General features: G+C 35.8%; 1 protein-coding gene and 1 long non-coding RNA gene across 6 annotated transcripts; one reads left to right on the top strand and one right to left on the bottom strand.

The window, feature by feature from the left end:
- Positions 1-1582: 1582 nt before the first annotated feature.
- LOC125645483 (uncharacterized) lies at positions 1583-2104 on the bottom strand. Of its 2 annotated transcripts, none has more exons than XR_007359355.2 (2): positions 1920-2104; positions 1583-1786 (listed from the first exon to the last, which is right to left on the bottom strand). It is a non-coding gene; the product is annotated as an uncharacterized LOC125645483 (long non-coding RNA). The 2 variants fall into 2 exon arrangements; XR_007359356.2 differs by having other exon boundaries at positions 1882-2021.
- A 16-nt stretch (positions 2105-2120) lies between these two features.
- On the top strand, positions 2121-19402 carry LOC125645481 (uncharacterized). 4 transcript variants are annotated; one of them, XM_048871020.2, is made up of 8 exons: positions 2121-2249; positions 3373-4398; positions 10687-10859; positions 11201-11275; positions 14736-14819; positions 15727-15858; positions 15981-16227; positions 17949-19402. In XM_048871020.2, the coding sequence occupies exons 2-8, from the start codon at positions 3489-3491 to the stop codon at positions 18368-18370; spliced, it is 2043 nt and encodes a 680-aa protein (XP_048726977.2). In that variant the 5' UTR covers positions 2121-2249; positions 3373-3488; the 3' UTR covers positions 18371-19402. The 4 variants fall into 4 exon arrangements, with proteins under 4 accessions (XP_048726977.2, XP_055998365.1, XP_048726978.2 ...); XM_048871021.2 differs by lacking the exon at positions 2121-2249 and adding an exon at positions 2754-3055; XM_056142390.1 differs by lacking the exons at positions 2121-2249; positions 11201-11275 and adding an exon at positions 2637-2691.
- The last annotated feature ends 4 nt before the right edge of the window (positions 19403-19406 follow it).

A 19406-nucleotide genomic window follows, 5' to 3' on the forward strand; every position in this document is an offset into this window, starting at 1 on the left:
ATATATATATATATATATATATATATATGGCTACATATATATTCCGAGTTGTGATGACGAAACTGCAGATACCGATATGCATGCTTAAATTCAAAAACATGAACAAGAGAACCTTAGAAACAACCCATATCTCTGGATTCGTACGCATAACAATTCTTCACTGCTTAAACATAAACTTACACCCTAAAATCTTGCTTGATAGACTGGATCTAGCTACAATTTAAGTAAGTTGCTTAAAGATACATTCTGATCTTTCTCTTATACTTAGTATGGATCTACTTAGTCTTGTAAGTATTTATGTTATTTGCATGACATATTTCTTTTAGTTAATTCAAGTGAGGGGGCTAAAAACTCCAAATTTTCACGTTCCTTACAATGTTTTTCATACGATTACAAAAATGTAGATTTTTTTTACCCAAAAATCTATAAAAAGTATTAATCATGTGCATTGCATGGTTAATGTTTTTATTACGCATTTGGGGGAAATGGGTGCATGTTTAGAATCGTTAAGATAAGAAAGTAGTGATTCAAAACAAGATTCAAAAGGTATATGAAATAAGTGTGTCACCTGAACTCCGGATGCCTGATGCATAACATGCAGAAGAAATACTGTTTTGAAAATCACTTATTGTTTCAAATTATTTGTTGAATGAATTACGTTACATTGTTTGGTGTATGTCTACTCCAGAAAGAAAATTTCACCACACTTTCCTTTTCGGGTGTTTGCGGGAACAGACGCAGTTTGCCGGAAGATGAATCTGGCATGTCACCACGGGGGAAAGGAGACGAAGGATCTCACCCGGTCTCTCACCAATATTAGTGTTGGAATTTCGGATTTTACAAAGAAATTGACAAATGTACCTATAAAAAGCAATATTAGTCAAAGTGTTTCATAACAATATATTTAATTAAAGATACATGAATATATATTTTTCTTTTTTTTCAGTTATCCTTTTTTTAGTTTTGAAACCATTGTTAGAATAGAGGTAATCACTTATCATATTGTGAATTTTGATTCTCTATCTATTGTAATTCGAAATTCACTAAATGATATTGTACTATGCCAATATAATTATAAATGACCATCAAAAAAATAATGTAAGGGCTATAAACAAACACCACCTCAGATAACACTGAAGATTGCGTGTCTGAAATTTATTGTGTACAAGGTCTGAATTCAAATATTGGATTGCTTCTATTTTTTTTCCTATTTGACTGACCCGGAAGAAATGTCCCAACTATAACAACAACAACAAAACCCCAAAAACCAACATAATGATTGCTGTTACTATCATATCTTTCTTTTCCAAAATATGAACCATTTCTCTGAAGAGTTCACCGAAAATATGCATATCTGTAATGTTTCAAACTTGCTACAAGCCATTTTCTTATTGAATGCTACTTTTAAAATGTTGGCCAGAAAATGACATATTTTCGTATCTACTCCCCACTCAAAATAGTAAAACTTTTTTTTAAATTTTGGCTCAAAACTGTAAATCATTCATGAACTAATTATTGTACAAATAAACATTATTCTTATTTCAAACTGCACTTCGTGGCTTCCTCAGTTCATAATACAAAATTTATTTTCCAACATTTATTTAGATGTTTTGTCAGAGTTGTTTCAAATATAGCGATATCCATGGTGTGAAATTCTAACAAACACAGATGTACATACAGCGTGTAACTTCAATCAGATCTACAAATATTGTTTCCAGAAACAGCGACTAAACGAAGCAGTCCATTCTATGTCCAACTCCTCCAACGGAGCCATCTTCCAAAGGTTCTGACGTAGAAGAAAGGCAAAAATTAGGATTGATGACATTACTTGTGTTCCTGGGGCTTTCCAAAAGTCTTCAGGGTGAAAATTTAATAAAATACCTCTATTCAAATAAATCAACAGGTACAAAAACGGGTACCATTAAGCGCGTGCTTTTGTTGTCGTCTGCGGGAACTCGGAGCTGGCAGGCCTGTTTCTGTCGATCGGTCCTTGGACACTTCACGCGCCAGGCGACGCTAACAGACGACAGTTTCCCAGGACTAATGGCTTCACTTTACCGTAAGTCAGTTCCGTACTTATAATAACCACAGTTTTCTACAATACATGGCATTGCATGCGCGACAATTCTACGAGGGATTGGTGAGAGAGAATAAGAGCTTTATCTGCTGTTGCTATCGCTAAGACCAGACCAAGCAGACGTTATCTCAAGAGGCCCGCTGTCTTATCTTGGGACTACCACACGGTACAGGTAAATGGCTTCCTTTACGATATTTGCCGACCACAATCCTCAGTTGTGCAGGAAAATAAAGTTATGGGGTACTCTAATATTATGATGTGTCAATTTTATTATTTCAAGAAACAACAAGCAAATCGATTTTCCTCTTTAAACAGAACAAAGTCTAAAGTTTTTGGTTTCCCAAATACGGTAAAATCAAACTTGATCTATTTGCGAACTTTGTGCTTTGGTCCCAAAGCATTTTTTCCCGTTCCGAAAGGCCAAATCTCCAAATGAGACCATAAAATGGTCACTGGAGAGTGGCAAAACGTTTGGTTCAAAGCAAGGAAGTGAAATTTTTGCAGGTCAAAGGTTAGCATCACAAATGCAGCACGTAGTCGTAATTTTTTACAAGGGTTTCGCTAATCTCGTTATAGGGTTGGTAAGGACGGGACCCGCTATCAGGACTTTTTCCGTAGGTTTGTTATCTGAGACTAGGGTAATGAAATATTCCTGATTTATCGCATTTTACAGCTAACATGTCATTATGTCGGCAGTAACGTTGGTCGCTATCAAACCCTTCTCCCTTCGCTACTATCGGTGATAAAAAATTTTATCATTATGGTTTTGTTGATTTCTATCTACTATCGAGATTCACTCAGACCCTGGCCACTGAAACGCTCACTTCTTGATAGTTCTGTTTTTAAAAAACCTCTTTTGGATTTTGTATAACGTCATCCAGAAAAAAAGGGTTGCCTCACTTTCAGAAAATATCGCATATAATTTATCAATCTTCAAAAACAATCATAAAGAATGGAATTAATTAACAGTACTCCCAGGTAAGTTTATGCTTTTAAAAAATTTTTCGAATTTTTTTCTGGGATTTTTTGGCATGTTAAGCCCCGGTTTGACAGAGGACTAGCTCCTATACTAACCCAAGGTAAGAGGCTTTGAATGACAGCCCAATAGTTATGGCGGCAGCACGGTAGCGCTCGCTGGTCGGTCCAGAATTTAAAGGTCAATTTACAAAACTTGCTACTGTTTGAAGTTGTTCATTTAGTTACATTGGCGCATTTTAGTGAACAAGAGTGAGTAGAAAACTAACTATCCAGTGGGATTTTAACCTGGTTTATTTTTAATATTTCTTACTCAACAGGTGTAAATTATCTCAGGTGAATGTAGTAAGCGAGGTGGTCGGCGCATGGTATTGTATCAATACGCTCAGAAAACCTAATCCGTCGTCACTTTGTGACGATTTTTGGACAGTAGAAAATGTCGTCGGAGGTAGAAACCCAATGGCAATCAGGCACCAATGGTATTCGTACTTATCAGCTACCGTCTCCGTCCCGGGAAGGTGACTCAAAAGACGGGTCCACAAGTCCAGTACAGTCTTGTGAGAATACCGGTTCAGAGTCCATAGCAGAGCTTGTCACGTCGGAGATCAGGATCATCAATGGAGAAACTCCCCCTGAAATCTTAGAAAGCCCTGAATCAGCTGCTGAGACGGCCAAAGCCGTGGAGAGCATCAGCGGAGACGTGCGTGAGGGGGACCAAGATCAACCCACGCCCCCACCCCCAGAACTAGAGGTTCGATCGGAGGGAGAGGAAAGCGTCATTTATACCCTTCAACCGGCGGCTGTGGTGACAGATTTACAACCCGTCACACTTGACCACGCCGGGCACCTACTGCCAAAGGAGGACGTGGACGACTTTTTCAGACATATGGAGCCGATGGTTACATCCGTTTCAGTGACCAATTACACAACCCTAACAAACGCACCCATGTCGTTGGCACACTCCGTGTATCAAACTCTTAACGGCCCCTCCTCGGGTACAAACGCAGGCAGCATGTCCCACCCGACCGTTCTGTCTGACGGTCAGTCGTACATAAACTCCATGACCCACCTCTATCCTTCATCTTCCCGCTCCCCCGGGCAGTACGGCGTCACTACAACGGAAACCGGAGGATACTTAAACCCTCACGAATACTCGGGAAGTCCGGGAAACGGGAAATATTCTCCCTATGACAGTGTGAATTCTGGAGGACTTCGAAGTGACAATATGTCGGGGATTTCCTCCCTGTTGAGGCACAACCATCTTCCCCCGTATTCGGAGTTTCTGTCTCCAGATTTGGCAGGATTTAACCCGTACCACGGGCTCACCCAAGAAACGAGATTACAAGGTAAAAATTCAAACTTTCTGCTAATATGTTGAAATTATACGTAGTAAAACCGAAACCAAAAACAAAGTAGGAAAACTGCCCTATATTTTGTTGATTGTTTTAGTACCAAATTAAAATGTAATTTTCTTTATTGAATATACAATTTTGCATCACTAATTCATTGAATATATAATTTTACATCACTAAATATTTCTTCATTTGAAGCATATTTTATTAGTTAAGCAAGTTATTTGCAAACAAGATGTGAAAACTTTAAGGTTCTCAGCTAAAGAATATTATCTTATTTATTGCATCAACTTAAGAAAGTACGAGGTTCTTAGATTCATATACACATTCAAGAATTAACATCAAACACCCGTATTTATTAATTGATATTATATACACGACATATTCTTTTTTATTCATTTATTTATTTATTGTATGAATATATATATATTAATTATCTATTTTACAAATAATATATTTTTTTATTTCTGTAAATAAATATCACTGAAGGATCTCATATAAATTGCAAATTAATCATCTATTTTGCAAATTATATTTTGATATTTTTCTATTTCTGTATATGAATATCACTGAACCCTGGACAGACGTTCCATCTTAGGTCATATGTTGTTTTAATAATTAATTGTAAAAACATGATCGACCACACGACCCTAATTATGGCTACGGGTAGATCAGATGAAGCCACTCTCTGTTTACGGCAAATAAGCACCCGTTTTCCGTCTTTGATAAATGAAAACAAAAGCAAAAACAACGACTAAATAATAAAGCTAGATAATGTTTAAAAATCATTAAAGATTTTAATAGACAAATTCTAAATTGCCCAATCAGAAAATTACGTTGTGTACATTTATTAACATATATGACACATACACAGAACAAGACAATACACTTGAAATGACAGGTGTCAAAATTTGGGTATATTCATTCAGATGATGATGGCGTGTATTGTCAAATGCATTCTGTCATAACCATCGTAAAAAGAGAAACGAAAGTGATGACGAAAATAGCAAGCACTGTGTGGTGTTTTTGGGGGGGGGTTTTTGACAAAATTTGATTCCTTAAATTAAAAAAAAACACCACTTTATAAGAAAGAACAAGAAAATATTGTCATAATGTAAAATTTGAATTTACTGGGTGGGTGTAAACTCATTTACAATATGATAATACTATAATTTTAGTTTTTTTGATACGGTACCTGAACATATAGTGGAAATTAATAAAAGTGTTAAATCATTACAAAATGTTTCATTTGAGATAAGTTTATGTATATATATATATTCATATTTTATTTTCTGTATGATTTTTTTTATTCCCCATTTTCTTTGTTTTCATTCTATGTTTTAGTCACATGTTAGGGTGTCGGAAACTGTAGCCATTTGGCTATTTGTTTAAGCCCGGTTTCATTGTTTGTCGGTAAACACTGGGTGACATACCCGCCTATAAATGTTTTAGTTTATGGGAACCAGAGGATCCCGGCAAAGTCTACCCCAAAACTCGCGCCGTTATAAATCTGTCGCGCCCGCAAAAATGCTCCAGCTGGCTGAAAACAGCATAATCAATTTATTATTAGCTTACTGGTTATTAATTGCACCATATCTCCTTAACTGTGATAGGTTGTAAAATGATAAAACGATGTTCTATAGGGCTATAACCCATAAATTACGCGAACACTGTGTACTTTAACAGCGCGAAAAAAAAAAAAGTCTCTTTGTTGTTCATCAACACATGAATACGTAGATGTTTTATTATTCTTTCATAATTTCATTGTTCTATGTTCAGAGGACAACAAAACTTGGTGTTCGAAAAATCTCTGCACAATCATGTATTTCGTGGAAACGGAGGCTTGTTCACAGCAAGAACCCCTTTCTTTGGTCGCATTGTCTGTCTTATTTTCAATGTTAGACCTTTGCATGGAGTTAGCAATACATGGTTTAAACTCACCTATCTAGGTTACCTTTCTAGTTACCCAGGAATGCTTCCTAACAACAACATAACTAAACCTGCATTTATTGATTAAAGCTTCATTTTTTCCTGGGTTTTTTTCCCTCCTTTTCTGTACTTGAAAATAACAATTCATTTTCTTGTTTTCAAACTAAATTACATATTTGCAAAAGTTTTTGAAAATTAATTCTAATCTGTTAACTGCATTCAAATGCAATTCCCCCGCAAAAAGGGCAAGCATGACTCTCGCACACCTCTGGATTTTACAATGCATGATTTGATGATACCAGTGGCTGCAACTGTACCTTAATCAGTCGTGTAATCTGAAAGACAAACAAATTCTGTATCGTTCCCAGCCCTGTTTATCATATAAGACTAGAAGAGCAGAAAGCTCTTGGACTATCAAAGTCTAAAGGACAAGTGTGTTTGCTCATATTATCCAACTTCTTCAGGTTCAAGTACTGTTGAAAGTTGACTCTGTCAGATGATACCTGCTCGTAACCGTCTGTTGGAATTTTAGTGGTTTGCATATACTTAGAATATGCAAAAGTAAAATATAAATATAAAGAATTAAGTCTTATAATTAAAACAGTATTTTATCTGGTATAACGTAATAGCAGGCAGAGCCCATATAAGTCTTCTCCTTTATAGTACAAGGTTGGTTGGTTGTACGTTGTTTAACGCCCCACTCGAAAATATTTCACTCATATGGAGACGTCACAATTGCCGGTGAGGGGCTGCAAAATTTAGGCCTGCTCGTCGTGTATGGCCTTTGAGCAGGAAGGGATCTTTATCATGCCACACCTACTGTGACATTGGACCTCGATTTTTGCGGTTTTATCCGGAGGACCGCCCCATTTAGTCGCCTCTTTCGACAAGCAAGGGTTACTGAAGACCTATTCTGACCCGGATCCCCACGGGAATTATAGTACAAAGTGATGTCCACAAAATGATATTCGTGGGAAATATTACAACGTACATGTATAATTCTTGATGATTGATAATAATATACCAATATATACGAAGTAAAAAAAATCATGTGTCACAACGTTTATTTCCATATGAATGTACATATGCTATTATACATGTATATGAATGTACATATGCTATTATACATGTATATGAATGTACATATGCTATTATACATGTATATGAATGTACATATGCTATTATACATGTATATGAATGTACATATGCTATTATACATGTATATGAATATATGATGACAAAACATGAATACATATATTATCATGATGATAAACATAACTATATGACAAACATATCTAGATCATTGATGTCATATCTAATATCACAATATTACATAATCATCTTAGCCTATGTATATATCTTGTGTCATTTTCAGAGAGAGAGAGAGAGAGAGAGAGAGAGAGAGAGAGAGAGAGAGAATTAAAGATCATCAATAATAAACGCCTAGATATATCACACAAAGAAAAATAATGACATAAGGGGTATGATTATTTCATATGCGTGATAAAATGAGGGGAAAAACCCCCCAGAGAAATTGAAAATAAAAAAGGAGGGGTTGTTAATGGGAACTAAGAAAGACAAAGAAAAGAGAAAGAACCCAAAAAGATCAAATCAATTTTTTTAAGATACAAAAGGATAGGGAAAAGGGTGGTGGGTGGTGGTACCAAATCAACAGGGTAAGATCAGGCATATACAATATGCATATATGATTATAACTTGTACAATCAGACACACCTATATATAGGCACATGTATGAAATGCATTTTTCAAAACCTTTTGTTTTCCAGAATTTACTTCTGAACATATAAAAATCCTTACATTGTTTCTGAAACTAAGAATTTCATCACCACTCAGCCATAACTTCTGTGATATAGGAACTCGCAGTTATATTACATTGATAGACTCTAAAAGAGTCATTCAACTGAACATGTGACTCTGGTCAGTCTGCAATCAATACAACTACCTCTCTTACATACTTATTTTTCTAATGTTTAAACAGTAAATCATTACAAATGAAGAAAGGAAGAGTTTGTTTTGAAGAATTTAATGTAAATTCTTAACTGTTTTAAGTCTTCCTATTGCCAAATGATATTCATGGATTAAAATCTGTAGTTTTAGAAGAATTTTTCTTTTATTTATTCATATTCAATTTCATCGTCACAAACCATTGTTTCATTCTATTTGTGAAAAGCGACGATGATTTGATTTAGAATGAACACATTACGTAATTCTTAAATGATGTAGCCATTCTTTTACGTTTCGTCTAAAAGCCTACAATATCTTATTGATAAAACATTGCAATTATCTTGTATGAATATGTAACTCTTCGATCTATTAATTTCATAATTTGCATTTTGTTATTGATTTAGAAGCAGAACTTCTTACCACATTATGATATAATAATAATATTTTACTTCCTACCGTGAAAATTTCAGGAAAATATATGATTTCAATCAATTTCCCCTTAATGATAAGGGAATTCACGATTGCTTTTTACTTTGTTTCTGTGTATAAATACATGTATATAGAAATATGAATTAATTGTATCCAGACAGTAAGTGCAAAGAAGTGTCTTTCCCATACACACTGTGCGTACCCGTTTTGACACGCTGTCCCTTAGTCCCGTGCTAGCGGATACAGAAGGGGACAAAGATTAGAATATGACGATATTTGTGACCGAAATATCTTCTTCAGATAAGATAACAGAATGCACAGTACAATGAGAAATGATTATTTTTAGATTTTAGCGTGATTTTATTGCTACATTTCGACCGAAACATTATAAAACGATTTTCAGAAAATACTGTTGTTAAGCAAGGCTGTTCATTTTCTCCCTTACTGTCACTTATATGGTATTTGTTGTCAAAGAATTGTTGATTAATACCCTAAAGTAGTGCATATATGACTCAATAAAAGTGATTTGTCCGTTTATTTGTTTTACAATTTAATGAATTTAAGATCAATCAAATTATTTTAAATTGTTTAGCTTCATATTGATAAATTTACCTTATACATTCAAAGGACATGTTTGCAAAACATAGTCAATACATCAATAAATATTTGATGAAATCCTAGGTATGTTGTAGCTTTCATATTTCTTTCATTAAGATATTTGTTAAATTTACGATCCCTCATAAATATTTCCTTGCTGAAAGCAATAACTGAAATCTATGACAAGCTTAAAAGCTTGTTTGTAAAATACAATTTCGTGACATGGATACTGAGTCACCTGTGTAGCCGAGTGGTCTAAACACCAAACACTGCCAGCTATTGATTTCGGATTTATAAAACACTCACATATTAATGAAACTTCTACATTTTCAGCGCGGAAATCAATTGATCGTAAATGTAAACTCCCCGCTTATCAGAACTCGGCTAGCTAACCACATGCGTTCCCCGCAGACGACTCAACACGAGGTCATTGTCAGAATGGCGGGAACCTGTCACGATCACGATCACGACTCCGGGAGAAAAAAATCGAAAAATTCTTCTAAAGATCTCCACAAAGTTTCCAGAAAAAGTGAATTGTTTGTTCAGTTAAAAGGGTGGGACTGCAAAATGTCCGTTTTATTGAAATTTTGTGTGCAAACAGCGACTGTAAGAGAAATTTATGTCATTTAATTTTAGAATGAATGACTGCAGTTCTTATGGATAAAAAGGGATATTCATAGCACAATAAATGTAAAATTAAATATAATCAGTAAAAGATGAAAATGTGTATGCAGGAATAACACATATACATCATACATAGGGTAATAAAGATGGAACCGGAAAAAATCGTAATGGGAAAAAAATATAGATGTATTTTCAATTATGTCTCAGTAGGTGCCGTATTTTCTGAATTTGACTCAATTCTTGAATAAAGTTAAAAAGTTAAAAAACATTACATCATCGAGGAATTAAAATGTATGCACCTGTGAGGGATCACCCCTGTCCTTAATAAAGATGGATTAGTTTGAATGTTTGGGTTCCTCTCCTAGTGAAATATTCTGATTAGGAAAACACCTCTCGTGAAGATCACTCAATCCCGCGGGCATCTTGAAAGATAAGACGCCATGATTACATAGAGTGCGGGAATGAAGCAATGGTTTATGTCAGAAACAACATTCAATCATAAACCTTTCATTCAGTTACAGAAGTTTGTATGAAATTATTATCAAATACATCGTTTTTAATCATAAAGAAGATTATTATAAGATTTTCTTGGGATTAGACTTTATAAACTCATCATCTAGAAGTTCCGATGGGTGACGCTATGGTAGGGATCGTGAACAGACTGCTTGCTTGACTAATTGTCGAAGAGTTTGCATAAGAATTATCTTCTTTTTAAAATGATGATGTTCCTTTTAACAGAAGACCAAGACTACTTCAACAACGAGTGTCGAGAGTGTGTCAACTGCGGCGCCATTTCAACTCCATTATGGCGGAGAGACGGGACTGGTCATTATTTGTGCAACGCTTGTGGGTTGCTCCACAAGATGAATCCGGGGCAGACAAGAGTACCAGTCAAACAGCCCAACCGCGAGGTCAGTCATCCGTGAAGATGAATTACTAGCTAGATAGTCTTATTAAGGAAATCGAGACTCGTTTCATTCTCATGCAAATATGACTTTTCAAACATCCCAGACATTCAATCTATTAGGAAATGTTTGGTAAATATACTCAGTATGTTTAAACAAGGCATTATCCGACCAGCGCAGCATTTTTATTCGAAGTTAATTCTTGTGTCAATAACAGCTCATCATAAAGTCATAAATGTCTGGTTTTTGTACTCTTGGACCGAGAGGTACATTGAGTCTGGTGTTGGGATGTGCATGGTGTTTCAATCTTGTGATTTTCCTGATTTTCTGGCCTTTTTTACACGTAGATTTTAACACAAATTCTTAACGACGAACAAGCACCAGTGTGGGCCCTGGCCACACTCACGGAGCACAGTCACTCAGTAAGTACGTATGTCTGTCCGTACTGGGGGGGGGGGGTTACAGGAAGTGTCTGGTGAGGGGACAATGCATGTGAAGCTGGCTGTTAGGTCGCGCAGATCGGCATGTTGTCTTATAAGGATCTAATGTATTGAAATGTCTAGAGGTTTGGGTCTAGGAAAGTTCCTTCAATTCTGTTCTAGAAATGTAACACAGAAATTATTGGGAAATAACTCATTGAAGTTTTAGTTTAGGATTTTAAATTAGTTTTCAAACCAGTTCTGATTAACCCGGGTTTACTTCAATGTGACCGCCGATTAAAATTACAACATTGTATTCGAATGGCAGAAGTGAGCAGTAGCAACAATTCTATTTTGTGATTGTGTGCTTCACTAATTAACAATTTTAAATTTGCCCCCAAGTACCATGAGTACATGGCTAAATGAAAATTGTTCATTTGTGATTTCCTAGACAACTACAGGGACATAGCAATAATGACAGCATATATATGATTCAAACTTATTCATGACAAATTTTATCGATAAAAATATTAAACACAACCCAGGAGGAATTTTACCTCATCTTCTACTTGCATGTGTGTGTTGTACTCTCCACACAAATCTTGCTACTGCCGCCATGAGTTATATAGTCAATATTTCTATTTACAATCACATGACCTAAAACGTGTAGCCATATATAGCTTTGATATTGAACATACATTTTTGTTTTCAATTTGCTTTAACATATTCCATACACTCGTCTTTAGACATGACGTATAATGTTTTATGGAATAACTGATTATTTTGTTTTTTATTTTGTAATTATTATTTTGGTTTATGACGCAATCAAGTCAATTTGATCGTGTGGTAATTCGCATAAAATATGCATAAAACTACCACGTGTTCAAATTGACATATTTGAATCATAACCCCCAAACAGTTATTCCTTATATTTACACTACTTCTGATTTAAATATCCCTATGATTATAAATGCATGATTGGAAATAGTAATATCCATCGTAATTTTCATTCAGAGATAAGAATTACGTGTATGCAAGACCCACCCGGCGCCCCAAATGACATGGTGTGTTTACTCACTTGACACATGTTCTAATTATATATGGTAAATAAAACAGACGCAAGGTATTTACGTCTCAAATCGGTACATTTATTACATAAGCAAAGTACAAAGTCATAAAAACAAATTTATGTAACGAAACAAAACAATTCTGGACTCTGTTTATTTTTATAATTTTATCACACCCATTTTCCCACTAGTTAAAAGTGTGTGATCCCTGGAAACAATACCTATTTCGTAATGTTTTGACAGACAATGACATGTAAAAGCGAGTTTTCTGCCATGTGCTCTCACAGATTGAAATAAAATTTGCTGTGTTCCTCTCTTCTAGGAAACCACGGACCATATTCAGCTCTTTCTTTCGGCTCACTTTAAAAACGTTAGGGCCCTTTGGGTGACATTAGAATTAATATATATGGAGGATAAATAGTTTGTTTTTCTAACAGGTAGAACCATAATATTTCTCGGAACATTAAGATTATAATGAGGGTGTGGTAATTGCTTGGATTTTGGAATTTTAATTTCTTAAGGAGATTAATGTTGTTGAATCTTTGGGGAAAATTTTGTGTATTGTTATAGCGGATATATGGATCTTACTTAAGCTAGGGCCTCATCATTCACACAATGATTGTAAGAGGACTGAAGATGTGCAAATTGCTTTAACTTTGATTTTCTGCTATTTTTATCGAAATATAAGGTTTTTAATGTTAGGCAGTTTGATGAAATTATTTGTACAGTTTAAAAGGGGAACATGATTTGCTTTCTAAATCTTCCCTAAGCTTCCAAAAGCCAGGACAGATAGGACAAGGTTCGTCCTTCTAACTTCTCTCAGTTTCCAAACTAGGGAGTGCATCAATTCACACTGTCATTAATGGGTTAGGAAAATGTTCAAATAACATGGATGTTGACATGGAAGTTGCAGGCTGTAAAAACAAAGTCAATTTCTATGGAATTGAAAAGAAATATGGTACAGAACAAGTCAATGTTTCAATGCCATTTTTAATTTAATCCTACAGGTTTTTTATACATACTTTATGATACTTGATTTGTAACTTCATAATCATTCTCTCTCTCTCTCTCTCTCTCTCTCTCTCTCTCTCTCTCTCTCTCTCTCGTCCTTTTATCGAATGTTACAACTGTTAAGGTGGGATAAGGGCCATATATGGCCCCCGATCTGAGAACATAGACAAAACTGTAGATCATTATTAGGTAACCCAGATCATGTTTATCTCTAAGTATCGGTTTTAACATATGCCACATTTCAAGTTCACAGGAAGGTAATATGTTAATGAAAATTCTGAATTTCCTCCTTTTCTGCCAAAAATTGACAAATTTGAAAAAATACGCTGCTTCAGAAAATATAGGATACGCACTTACCTACCTCTCAAGCTTGCATTAGATTTTGTAAACCTGTATACAAGTAATCTCATATTTTTATTAAAGCATCGTTTTGAAATAAGATTTTACAAGGTTTCATGATTTTAAGTTTATTTTAAAGTAAAAAGGGAGATAAATGGGTCCCTTATCCCGTCTTGTCATTATGAACTGTGAACTTGTATTTTAAGAATACGAAGATGGACGTATTTAGCAACAGTGGTAAAACTTTAATCTGACATAACCTTTCATCTAAATGATCATCTAGATTACAAAACATGATCTTCATGCTCTCCGTTGCTCAAGGTGTCCTTAATAACTACTATCAATACTTGTAGACTCCCCTACTGTGTATCACGTGAGATTTTCCATCTTCGCGAGTAACAGTATTTGGTTAGTACAATTGGGGTAGGGTGACAGCACGGACCCACTTTTTGAAGCACTAGAACATATTTATCCTGATTTTTTTTAACCAACAGTGGCATTTCCTCAAGAACAAACAGCCCAGTATCCACAGGCAGATTCCTTGTAGAGAACTCTGCTCTCTAACATTACACACAATTCTTACAATCACCATGCGTATGAATTTTTATTTTTTTAACTCTGTGATTTCTATCAAAGCCTGGAATCAAAGAAACCTTTTTACTATTCGTTTCGTTCAGAAGAATCACAGATCGTTATTTAACGATGAAACATCTGGTATAAACTGTGTTTGTTTGTAATCCCCGCCGTACGCTGCCCCTGCAAGGCGCCCCAGGTTATTAAAGAGATGCAAGTCCACATGGAGGGTATTAAATTTCAGTTCAACCCTAAACTTTACCTCCGAATGCTGATTCTCGCCATTTCTTCGGTGGGGATGGAGAAATCGTAAACTTTCCCAGAACCCCTCAGACTAGCGAACTGTTTGATGAGAAGCATTTTGTCTTGGAGTTTGGCTTCGGATATTCCAGTGGCGAATTTTGGCGGAGTTTGTGATGATGGAGGTGGACGAATTTCTTTTTTATACTCAGTTTATGTTATTTCCTCCACAGGAATCGCCGATCTCCGCGGAGGAGAAGTCCCCACCGCCCATCAAACGGATTGACGACAACAAGTTTGACAAGATTAGTGGAATCGTGAGTACTCAATATACAAGCTTCTTCTAATCTTACTCATTTTATTTCATACAACACATGGCTATTCTATAAAAATTATGTAACTTGGTAGCGACAATTAAAAAAGTGTACATAATAAAAATTAAATTAAAGTGAACTATATGTACAGCTTTGTTTTATGAAAAATTGTGATTTCTGGTCAAACGAGGGATATTTACGGGGGGCGCCTTAAGAAGTGCTAGGTGTATGAAACGTGCCACAGCATACAAGACCGTGAATGAATAATGAAACAATGTGTTTTAACGCATAATTGATTGCCAAATAGGACAATTTAAATCACAGGACCCGTAAGTTATGCCGATGTTGTGAAGTTTTGTAGTGGGTAAAACTTTCCGCCTGCAATCATGGGAGTTCATCTTCCAAACGAAATAAACCCCTTAGAATTCCCCACTTGTCAATCAGAGTGAAATATAAAGTATGACTTCTGTATGTACACAAGCAGAAAGAAACACACCCAACTTATTTCAGTTTCAGAATAAATACAACTTTGTTTTCATTCCTGGTTTCTTTCTGAATATCTTTCCACGATGAAGGTCCCGGGGGATTTTTGTAATCACTGGTTGCTAAGAAATACATGCGAATTTTGATGAAGATCTTAACTAGTACTCACACGTGCATGCTATCCCAGCAGGGTATCTGAAATAGATCTATTTATTTCTGAGTCACCGACTTGTGGTCCGATTTTAACGCTTATAGTGACATAACTGCTAAATTGAAAGGTATAACACTGCCAGGAATCATGATATGAATAATGAGCAACATACACTTTAACAATGAAAATAGCAAAAGCTATCAGTTATATCTTAGTGTGTAGGATAAAAAAGAAAACATGAAAATTAATTAGTTTTTGGTAATTATTTTGGTATAGAACAACAACAACCGAAGCAGGATGGGTTTATCGTGTGCTAATTGCAATACATCGACCACAACCTTATGGCGACGGAATGGCGAGGGGGAGCCGGTCTGCAATGCATGCGGCCTGTATTACAAACTACACCAGGTACTCCAAAAAATTCCACAACGACACAGTGTTTTGATCTGTTCCGAATAAAATTCAAAAGAGTTTTCTACTAACTGTTTGTGTATTTTTGCAATTAAAAACCGTTATTCTCCGTAAAACAGGTGAACCGGCCATTATCCATGAAGAAAGACGGAATCCAAACACGCAAGAGGAAACCTAAGACCCCCGGGAAATCCAAGTCCCCATCCAAGGACCACATGCACAACAATCAACCAGAGCCGTCACTGGCCCCGCCAATGTACACCCCACCCCAGGTGACCTCCGCCTACCACACCCCACAGCAGCCATCACATGGACTCCTGGATCTGTCCGTGGCGCGTTCAGATCCCAGCGATAACCATTCGACAGGTGCTCGTTATATTTCATTCCCATCACGTCTGAAAATTGTAGATAGTAATCGCAAGGTGATGATTCCAAACCGGTTCCTCTTACAGCACCAGAGTTTATGACGTAAAACGCAGACTAGAAGCGGTGGCTTGTTTAGTGGGAATCTCTTTTTCATTGCAGAAATGACAGATGTTTCAAAAATTTTGTTCAAAATATTTTTGTTGGAATAATCATTTTTAAAACATCCACGTAGCCAAAACGAATGTAGAGTTTGGTACAAAGTTCTAATATTCACATAATATCTGGAGAAATTTACACATAAAGATAAATGCCTGATTAGTCTCGGTACATTTTTTTTTCTTGTCGAGGACATTTTCTTGTAGTGGCATTTTCCCCTCAATGAACAATTTTTTATTCATAACCACATGCAAGCGTTACAGTTCTTCGGGTATTGTTGAATGTCTAAAATTTAAGATATTTATCACTAGAGTAATACATTTGTTTCCAAACTAGTATGTAGAACTGAACCTTGAGAATCATACGCGTACAGTCGCCTCTGATTATAGCCCTAACGACGTCAATTACTCTGCAATTACAGAATCAAGAATTAGCTACTCTGATATATAGCAGATTTAGGTGAAGGGGAACAATAACTTGAGCGGAGGTTAGGGATACTTAACTTATTATGAGCAATGAGCCCTTTAACTGGACTGCAAGTCTTGTTCCAAGGTGGGACCAAACTGGTCTTGTTCCAAGGTGGGGCTAGACTGGACATACAATGTAAATGCATTTGTTTTCTTTACTCCTGAATATCTGGCCAAGATTTAATGAAACTCGGTGGTTGAAATTCTGTCATGATCGACTGTACACGAGAATGAACTTCACTTCAATGACTAGGCCCTTGTTTTGCACTCTGTCTAAAGCTGGCGACTTCTCGATATAATAAAATCTGTATGTTAATCCATCTCCGCCGTGTCTGTAGGAAGCAAGGGAACATACTCTTAGGGGGAATTTACTTATTCTAGATGAAGATAACAGATAGAATGGGGGACTACTTCTATACGTGGCTAAATCCAAATAATCATAATGAAAGAACTGCAAAAGATAGTATTGTTTCGCAGCCTACCTTCTCGTCAATTTTTAAAAGGTATCATTCTTAACTGATTTTTATTGTCTATAAAGATTTTTTTAATCAATTTTCTTAAAAGTTGATTTATTTGACAAAACAAGGAGAGATAACTATAATTTGGGTTAAAATCACGTATTGCACTATAGGAATCAATGAAAAACGAAATATGTCTTTAAAACACCTAACACCCCCGTGAAACACAAATTCCTTTTTTGCAGGAATTGCAAATTTTCATTTAGCAAATTCATACCAAAACATTTGTTGTTTCATCGGGGGGGGGGGGGGGTATGTTTACAAACCAAAATGAGGTTAAAGTGTGATAAATGGAGATTACCCATTTTTTTACTCAATGATGTAAAGTAATTTGACAAATCAAATGGTTATTTATTTGAAATTAAGAGCAATTGATTAATTAACACTGGTAATGAAGTTAATAATCAATTACAAATGGATTCTACTTTGCATTAAAACAATATCATTAGCAAATTTGCATAGCTTTTCAAAATATACAAGTTGAAAATGTAGGCGGGAATCCAGAGTTAGCGTGCGTAGTTCTTTACATGTGTGCTACCGGCAAGCAAGTTTTTAAAGTAACAATGCATTGATTTTCTAGGAATGGACATGAAGCCAACTGTATCCAACTTCAGCCTTTACCAGACCCACAGTTCCGTGTTGGCAGCACTAAGCTCCCCTCCCCCAGCCTTGCTACATGTTGGCGGTAACTCACACGGGATTCTTCCCTCCATTAATCACGTGACATCTCACATGCAGCAAAATGACGTCCTTCGAATGAACTATGACAGTGATCTTATACTGAAGCAGGAGCCACACATTTTTGAACCCTCGCCACCAAAAGCGGTGCCCGTCACCGTTAATCCAGATGACATCAAGCAGGAGGACCTTCAATCAAGGTCAAACGGAATTACCTCGCACAGCGACATCGTCCAGTTGAAGGCGGCTTCGGTGATTGCCGAGGAGTCCGAAAGTGATTTCAACAGCCGGAACATATGTCCACCTACTGTGAGTGCCAAATAATACCAGGCTAAATACGTCATATCCAGCGTTTCTGACGTCAGAGATATTTACAGATGAAAGAAATCCAATGCTCGAATAAAGCATAATTATTGCATAAAACCACATCTACCAATGGTGGACTATTCTTGTTTTACTCAGACTGTTGTCAAACATCAGGGTGTTTAAAGTTAGAATGGAGCAAGCCCCACTGTACATAACAAAGCAGTCGCTGCATTGGAATGAGTGAGTTAGGGGTAGTTTGCGCACTTTAACAAGTTGTTTTAATACATATGACGAGAATTATTTTTACTATAGGGTATGAAAGTCATAATAACGACATCAAACTAAGAGTATGCTTTTGCATGTGTAAATCTGTTTGTTATGTGTAGCAATAGTTGATTTTTTTTTATTGTTACAAGCATATCATTTGTTCTAAATAAAATCAACTCTGATTTTAATGACATTCTAATTATAAACATGATTTTTTTTTTCATTTCTTGCAAATTTGAATAAAGTCCATATAAAATATCGAAGATCCCCCCTGCATATGATGTAATATGTCCATGGACTTGGAAAACATGATTTCACTTATATACAGAAATACAATTACAAAGTATTAAAACCTGGGGAGTTTATAATGTCTCACATTTAGGGTAATTTCATACAGTTGTGTACATATTTTAACCTGAATATACATGTATGGTGTAGAGTAGTCGGTAGTCCATGGTAAATCTTGCCAGTGAGTTCTGTGTCCTGATTGTAATGTTGAAGTGCACTTTTGACGTCATTAATAAACATGTATATCATATTAAAAAATGACAACATTCCCGATAAACAAACAGTCATTATCATGTTAGTTTGTTAATGCTTGTCTTGCCACTAAATAATGTAATGATAAATGATTTAATTATTGGTCAATCACGTTTTCCCCTGAAACATTGATCTTAGTTTTTCTTTAATGTTCAATTGATAAAGTGCCTTTGATGAAAGTAGACAATCTGCTATAATCTTGCCAATTATGTGTATTTCTTGATTAAAAACATTCCACTGAGATCAG

The sequence above is a fragment of the Ostrea edulis genome, chromosome 6 (genome assembly GCF_947568905.1).
Source record: "Ostrea edulis chromosome 6, xbOstEdul1.1, whole genome shotgun sequence".
Taxonomy (NCBI): domain Eukaryota; kingdom Metazoa; phylum Mollusca; class Bivalvia; order Ostreida; family Ostreidae; genus Ostrea; species Ostrea edulis.

What these genes read in the sequence shown, in the direction of transcription:
- LOC125645481 (XM_048871020.2), top strand. Translation starts at nt 3,489, where the DNA reads ATGTCGTCGGAGGTAGAAACCCAATGGCAATCAGGCACCAATGGTATT. An exon ending in CCAAGAAACGAGATTACAAG is followed by an intron (nt 4,399 to 10,686) that starts GTAAAAATTCAA and finishes TCCTTTTAACAG; the next exon opens with AAGACCAAGACTACTTCAAC. An exon ending in TCACGGAGCACAGTCACTCA is followed by an intron (nt 11,276 to 14,735) that starts GTAAGTACGTAT and finishes TTTCCTCCACAG; the next exon opens with GAATCGCCGATCTCCGCGGA.